General features: G+C 41.0%; 1 protein-coding gene across 1 annotated transcript in view; it reads right to left on the reverse strand.

Annotated features, from left to right (window-relative positions):
* The window catches only part of KITLG (KIT ligand), a 62,525-nt gene extending 56,194 nt beyond the window's left edge, over positions 1-6,331 (reverse strand). The window contains exon 1 of the mRNA XM_083182364.1: positions 6,094-6,331. Coding sequence (XP_083038490.1) covers positions 6,094-6,108 — 15 coding nt within the window. The 5' untranslated portion in view covers positions 6,109-6,331. The remainder of the gene's footprint in view (positions 1-6,093) is intronic.
* Between the last annotated feature and the right edge of the window lie 2,319 nt (positions 6,332-8,650).

Genomic DNA, 8,650 nt, shown 5'->3' on the forward strand with positions numbered 1-8,650 from the left:
ATGTTGTTTGTGATCTATAAGCCCTATATTTTAATTATTGACATCCCAAACTCTAAGGTACATTATATATAGTAACTATTATATAAAGTAATAATGTTCTCTGCTTAGTGACTCCCACTTCCATGTCTTAGCACTCTACAAAGAGATGGCAACAACAAATGTAGAATTGTATGTGTGTTAAGGTTTTTCTAGTAAAATCTAAGAAACGATGACTTCAGGTGTAGATATATGATACCTTTCCTTTGGGTTAAGCATCAGTACTTCCTTTGACCATGCCCCTTACTTTTATTGTTTGAACAATAAATGTGGGTTAAAAGAGCTATATTCACAAATGAGTTTTAGATTTCACCTATAAATGATCTATGTTCTTCCATTGTCCATTCTAACATTACAGAGAATAATATAGTATTCTTTCTCTCAGTAATGTTGGTGAAATCACAGAATAGATATTGAAAAAACTATTCTACAACAATTTTTTCACCTCTATTACTGATAGATAACCAGTAGGCCACATTTGGGAAAACTACTGTAAATGAAGGAGAGAAACGCAATACAGAAGAGTTGGGTTTGCATAAGTAAATGTTGACTAATCTAAAACTTTTTCTCTTAAGAGTTGCAAAGCATTTATGCAGATGACTTGAGTATCTTGATTCCAGGTAGACAGGGTGTATGAAAATATAAGGCCTGGAGGAAACTAGGGGCAGCAATTAAAGTGGCAGCCAAGAAAAGGTCTAATTTTCATTTAAATTCAACAAATAACTCAGAATGAAAAACGTGTTCTACCAGTGCACTGCTGGTAAATGGTGAATTTCTAAACCTTTTGTAAGTTTTGTGACAAAACCAACGTAAAGCCTCACCCCTTTGTCCTAATAGCTACAACCTGTATCATAAATAACCACAGCAAATTCTACAGGATACACCACAAACTGTATGACAATTACGGCAACATTTTGTATAGTATTAAAGGGTAATTGTCTACAGAAATAAAATAGAACACAGGGTAGAATTAAACACACTGGTAAATTCAAAAGAAGGTAGGGATGAAAGTAGTCAGGGAGCATTTTAAGATAATTATCTACTTTAGATGTTATCACATGGCCAGCTCTCATGAGTCCTCAACCAGGTGAACCCCACTGACATGTACTGTAGCACTGCTTAATCTTGCGCAGTCCCAATAACTACTACCAGATTCTTTCCCGCACAGCAGGTGGCATTTTCACAAATGTTTCCTGGACTGCAGATTGTTAAATGAAAAATACCTCTTCAAAGTGAATACTTCATTGGACTACTCACCAATAAAAATAGTTGCTATTGAAACAGACCTTTTTTATTTGATATGGCAGCATGAGTCACATTTATATCTTTCATTTCATAACTATCGGTGAATCATGTTGCACTTAAACAAAAATATGCCCCCCCCCCCCCCCCCTATGTAAAAGTCAAAATCATAAAACATCAAATTGTAAAACAAATGTGGAGCGCATCTGTGTAGATTACAAATTGAGTCACTGGCATATCTGTAATGGATGCAAGGTGTGAGGATCCCTGGATCCAGGGGAGCCAAAGCACTGCGCATCCTAAAACCCTTTAATTATAGTCACCACTCCGTCAGTCTGGCACTGACTATACAGATACAAAACATCACTGGTAAAAATGGCCACCATTGCCAATTTCTGGTGATTAGCACATGCACACTAGATATGTCCACAGGAATGCAGCAAGGGCACCATGTTCCTGGAGACCTGCACATGCACAGTAGACTCTGGCACAAGCACACTGGCACCCTTTTCTCTTAAAGTGCCTCTCCATTGAATGTCAGTGTGTGATTGCTCTGGGAATATAAATATTAATAGGACAGAAATAATAAGCCATGGAGAATGATAGTGAAGAGAGATAAAGTATGAGCCAATCATCTCCTGTCTTTTCAAACACAGTGTGTAATATGGAAGTTAGACGCTGAATTTCTGATACTTTATCTCTCTCCACTTTTTCACTGTCCAAGTCTTCCTACATCTCCCCCAGTATGCCATTGCTCTGGGAACCCCAAGTGTCAGAATGCCATTGCTCCAGAATTTACCAAAGCTCTGGGATTCAAAGTGTCAGAATGTCAATGCTCTGGGACCCTAAGTCAATTGCCTCCGCACCTACTGTATGTTTAATTGATTTACCTCTCTGAAGTCCTGTGTCAATGCTGCAGCAGAAATCATCCAGAAAATATCTGTGCCATTTCTCTGTAACCCAAAGTATCAGTTTGGCCTTGCTCTGGAACCTAAGAGTCAGTGTGCCATTGCTCTGGAACCTAAGTGTCAGTGTGGCATTGCTCTGGAACCTAAGTGTCAGTGTGCCATTGCTCTGGAACCTAAGTGTCAGTGTGCCATTACTCTGGAACCTAAGTGTCAGTGTGCCATTGCTCTGTGACTTTAAGTGTCAGTGTGCCATTGCTCCGGGAGTCAGGACCCCAAGTGTCAGTGTTCCATTGCACCATAACAATAAGTGTCAATGTGTCAATGCTCTGGGACCCAAGTTTCAGTGTGCCATTGCTTCGGGACCCTAAGTGTTAGTGAAACCACAGGAGTAACGCCCAGAGACAATGGAGATGCTTGCTTCCAGGCTCCAACCCCAGGTGGGGAATATGTATATACAGCACCACCAGTGTGGCTCACAGCGGGACCCAAGTGTGACCACTGCTCTTCCAATGGATCTGTGCGTTGCACATGCAGATGCTGTAGAGTTGATTGGTTCTGTCCTCGAAGCCCTGCAATAGGGAACACAATGGCTTCTGCCTGGTACCACTGAGCCTGCGCTGGAGCAAGCGATGGTGCACTCACCACAGTTGCTGGTCTGTGAGACAGCAAAATTGCAACATAGCTGGAGCAATGCCAAAATACTACAGGCTATGGTCGCTATTTTTTCCGGGGGGGGGGGGGGGGGGGGGGGGGGAGGGGGGGGGGGGCGCACCAGACTCCAGACTCCAACTAGCCTCTGGGTGACTGGTATGAATTTACGCCTCTGTCTGAAACCTTAACAAAGTTGGTTCCTACCAGAATGTATTGCATATCTGTATATCTGAAAGGAGATCTCAGAAACAGATTGTAGTAGCTGCACAAGACACAGCTACCTAAGAAACTGCAGTAGCTATGACTATAAACCTCTACAAAAGATTTATGTCTATGTGTTATCCCACAGGCTTAGGGATTTTGCTTAGCATATACTAATCTTTTTCTGAGCTTGGACATGATATATAAGATACTGTGTTAAAGACTGACAGTAAGACTAAACATTTTGCATGCAGAATGTACGCACACCAAGCATCTATGCATAGCACAGGTCACATTTGTGAGTTTATGCTTGATGATTGCAAGAACTCCAAACCTGTGCTGGTGGAAAAATGTCTTGGTCTCTTGTGAGATAAGGTGCTCAGAGTTAGCAGTGGGTAAGCTATCTCTAATATGGTAACTGGACATGACATATGTACACTATCCGATACACTATCCAATCACTGTGTGAGGTACAACATGTGCATATTACACAATTATTGAGCTGATTTCCAAGTTCTTTAACAAGTAAAAACAAGTTATAAATATACAATGAGCTGCTCCTAATGCTTAGGTGTGCTTTGCCTTTTCTGATGTTGTTACATATTCCTTTTATAACCACTAAATAAGTTATGTAGACAAAATGGGAGGTGCCTATTTATTCCGAATGTACAGAGAGATTGATCAGACAAGGACATTTAAAAAACCACTAACAATATTATTTATTTATTTGTATTTTAAAATGATTTTTAGAGCTATATTGACATTTATTTGAATGGTTAATACCACACCCGGATGCTGCAGTATAGAATACAAAGATGTTGAATACAAAAATAGTTGTCAGGAAATGTTACGTAAGCTGGGGACAAATCTGAAGTTCCAGGAGAAATGTCAGCTCTGGACACTGGGAGTAGAGGTCTGGCAAAGCATTCTGGAATTTGTAGTTCAGTAGTCGGATGACGATGCTCTACATCAGTGGTGTCATACTCATGGCCCTCAAGCTGTTGTAGAACTACACATCCCAGCATGCCCTGCCACAGTTTTAGCAATCCATTATATAAAATCTATGTCAGGGCATGCTGGGATGTGTGGTTCCACAACAGCTGGAGGTCCATGAGTTTGACACCACTGCTCTACATAAAATCAGCATCAGTGGCAATTTTCCAGGGCACTCAATCAATCTTTTTCAGGGGTACATATGGAACTTAAGGATCTGACAATTGATAAAGTCTCTGGCCTCACCCAAGCTGGTGAAACATTTTAAGTCATTGTGCACATAAGGTCAGTAACCAGATGTGGGACAGAAGATATTTTTAGTCATTACAGACCGGAGGTAAATTGTACCCCTCACCTCTGGCACATTCCAGCTTTGATGGTAACCCTGGCAAAGTCAGGGAGTTTCATATGTACTTGCAACCTTTAGTCCTGCCCGACTTCAAAGTCATTTCACTCTAAAAAGCTTGTACAAGCCTTATAAAATCATGCAACTAATTGCTGGCAAGGTCTATTAATCCTGAGTATAATGCAATTCACTTCTGAATTTGAAATCACTGCAAAAGACAGCTATAAAGAAAAGATATGATTTACTGACACCACTGTACAGAAAACCTTAAATAGCTCTATTGCTTGTAATCAAACATACCATACAGCTGTTCTGGTATCCTGTTGCTTATTTAATAAAATACCTATGCCCTCATTTTTTTTTTCTCTCTACGGGAGTGGCTTTAATGATAGTTCTATTCAGAGTGCATGCAGACATCACACAACACTGCCACTAAATATTGACAGAAATGACAGTAAGCACCACCCAGACAATACATCAATGCCAATGTGATCTACAATATGTGCACCATGCATGCAGAACAATATAACCCTAGGAGTACCGCTAAACACACTGTAACTGTGTGAACATCCTGCTACAGTACAGTCTTCAATATTGTATCATGTGTCATTATTAACAATTTCATTTTGATTATTGGTAAAAAAAAAAAAAAGTTCTCATGTAAGTAATTAATATAGATCTATATTTACTGAATTGACAATATGAGAATAAGTGCTGACAGTACAATACACAGAACATTAATGGGTTATATTCTGACTGTGTTCTGTACTAGCCTGGGTGTACATTCTACAACCCCACTCCTACTGTCAGCCAACGAATGCGTTTCTGATTAATGAAAGGTTTTCCTACAGTACAGTATATCCAGTGCAGTTGTAAAGCTACTTCAATCACTGGTTTACATAAAACAAGATCACCCTGGAAGTTGCATTCATTTTTTTAGCTTTAGGTGTAAAAATTCACAGTTTGTACATTCTTGAAGACTGCTGTCATATAATGATTACAAAACACATAATAAGCCACAAGGCATATTGCTGACAACGTAACGCAGCGGTTTAATAACCCTAGAAATATGCGCATTTTGCGCTGGAGGCTGCAGGGCACAGCGCTTGTTCGGTGAATGGGGACTTCCAGCATATACTGTAAAATATACTATGCAAATATTTGCAGACCATACAGAATTATTGCCTCTCCAGATCTTTCACAATGAAGGATTTATAACTTAAAGCCTGTGTTGCAAGAACAATTTTCAGCCGGATAAGAGCCAAATAAATCTCAAAAGAACAATACGACAATGCAAATAGCAACACGACAGTTCTTCCTTGGTATAGAAAAGGATCCAGCCAGACCCTGCACCGTGCCAGGAGTCCTGAGCACCACAGTCTCTGTGCCAGACCAGGCAGCCTGGGGCTGGACACCCAACTCCAGGTGCAAGCACTGGATGCCCTGCCTTGCAGGCTGAAAAGAGCATTTTTTCTGTACTTTGCTTTAACCCTCGACATTTAGGCTCGTTGCAGTACATATTCTGCACCATGCTTTGTCCTAATAAGGAATGACATACTTACGGGACAACAACCTGCACATACTGTATGAAAGACAGTGGGGCGCAAATACGCCAATCCATACATCCCGGCTGCACGCTCCACTGAATGAGTGTGGCGCAGAGATCGTTCCATGCACGATCACAATCTGACAGATGTGCAATTTCCAGCTACTTACTTTTGTCTTCTTCATAAGGAAAGGATGCAGCAATCCAGCTCAGGTAGCTTGTATAGTATCCCTTTAGCTGTTGTAGAGCCCCAGCATATTTGAGCTAATCCGTGCATTGGCTTTTCCTGTCCAGTAGTGGTAATCAGTGAATCACTGTGCTGCCTCTCCTGTAATCTCCGGGTAAGCCTCTCTCTCACACACACACAGACAGTTGCTCGGATTGTGCACTCTGATCCCGATCACTAGTAGTTATATAGGAGACTTCCCCCTGCTGCAGCTACAGGCTCCTGCCACGCCTGCTCCGCTCTCATTGGGATTTATTAACACATTAGAATCTCAGTGAGCTGTACAGCATGGGGATTGCATGGACCAAACTGTAGCTCACTTTAATGTAATAATTGTTAGATGGCCGATCGTTATATATCCATGTAGATTTTTATTTTCAAAATTGTATTTTGAATTGAATTGTAATTATGGGGTTACATGTAGTAGTAGTTATTATAGATTGTAAACTCCAATAACTGGGGCAGGGACTGATGTGAATGGTCAAATATTCCCTGTAAAGCGCTGAGGAATATGTATGTGCTATATAAGAAACTGTTAATAATAATAAGTAAAAAACATTTTTGTATAATAATAATAATAAGAAGAAGAAGTAGTAGTAGTAGTAGTAGTAGTAGTAGTAGTATATTAATATAACTTTTTTTTCCATATTTTTTTTGTGATGACACAGTAGTTAGTATTGCTGTCTTGAAAAAAAATGAAGGCATCAGTTCCATTACCATCAGGGCACCACCTGTATGATGCTTGTTATCGTGGGGCCCCTCTGACGTCAGATCCCACCCTCCACTGCCAAAGACCACTACAAATGATCTGGTTTCCTAGAACTCATACAGTAGATCATCCAATTAACTACTATTTCCATAAAATTAATGGCAAAGAGAAGGAGGCAGACCTTTGGCAAATAACAAATGTTTACAAATGTTTACAATTCATTTTATTATTAACAAATTTATTGTAAAGATCATCCAATATCTTTAAGTTTTTTCCAAAGATACAGCGCTGTTTTCTCTCTGTTTTTCTATGTACACAACCTACAGGAGTAACTAACCTGTTTCTAGCAGCTGCTAGAAGACCACTCGTTTCAAGCGCCCTTTAGTTCCAACCTTTAGGTTGGTTCTTGTCCTTCTTTACTCTTTTTGGTCTCTCAAATAACTAAGAATGTCTATGAGGAAGACATCTTTGTTGTACTTAATGCAGGTGGCAGCTGTGGAACTTCTAAGACACCATCTCCACTCTTTCCCTTGAGAAGCTGGTAAGTAGGTATTGGTGACAGTAAGTGTAGCCTAAGGTGCTGAGAAGCATTACATCAGGCCTGGCCTGCAACCTAAAAAAGCAGATACTGCCATTCTGCTGGTATTCTTTATGCATATGCAGTGTGCATGCTTTGAGCAATTTGGGTCACACTAGAGCAGTGGACCTCAGGACCCCACACAGTTTATGCTTTGCAGGTCACCCGACAGGTACACTCATTACTGACTGTCACATTTTAAAAGATCCAGGGCTGGATTAACAATGGGCCAGACACAAGGGAGCAGTACCGGGGTACACACCATCTACTTTGAGAGGCTCACAGACACCCAGTGAGTCTTGGAAAGGCATCCGGATAACATCTGAGCACCAGGGCAGAAAATTAAAGATCAGCGCCTCTGTGACCCTGCCAGGCTGCGAGCGCAGGAAGGTATTGGCCGGTGAGAGCAGTGCGGGCTGTGTGTTTTGCTCTAAGGATTACCTTTCCTGTCTCCTACACACCAGGGAACACTCCATCCAGACACAGGGAAAACCCGAAGGGTCACCACAGTGGCAGTGTGGTGCCTGAAGGGAAGAGTACCAGTGAAGTAGCAGCATTTGTTCTGCTAAAGGAAAGAAATCCCATTTAAAAACATCTAGAGTGGTAGGAGATTCTGCCCCCGAGAGGTCCGGTGAGCCTATTTAAAACTTGTTTTCTTCTGCAAGGAACTGTATCTTTTTTGTATTGCAATTGTTGCATTTTTTATATTTTTTTTATATTTCTGTCGTATTTTTGGCAATCCTTTTGCACATATATTGGGTTTATAAATAAAAGACTGTGTTTTAAAGAAAAAGAAGAAATCTCTGGAATAACCCTTTTTTTTCTGAAACCTTGCGAATCCCATATATATTGCATATTTACCCAGCGCTGCAGATTATCCCTGCTTTGTACAAAAATCGTTTTTTGAAATAATAATAAGGTTGAATATTTCTATTTGGGATCCAGCAGCTGCAGGGGGGAGAGCGCTCCAGACTATGGCCTTTATTCTGATCTGTGCGGAAATTCCCGCATTCTTACGGAGCGGTCCGCACGCCACGGTGTTTTGCCGCATGCGGCCATCGTCCGTAGAAACGCCCACGTGTCCTCCGCATTCGGACGGACTCACTCTTTAAGAACAGGGCGTGTTTACGGACGACATACAAATCATGCGTGTGCGGGAGAAACACTCCGATTCGGCACGGTATTACAGAGTATTACAGAGTATGCTCGGGAATA

Source organism: Crinia signifera, chromosome 4, assembly GCF_055691185.1.
Source record: "Crinia signifera chromosome 4, ASM5569118v1, whole genome shotgun sequence".
NCBI classification, from domain to species: Eukaryota; Metazoa; Chordata; class Amphibia; order Anura; family Myobatrachidae; genus Crinia; species Crinia signifera.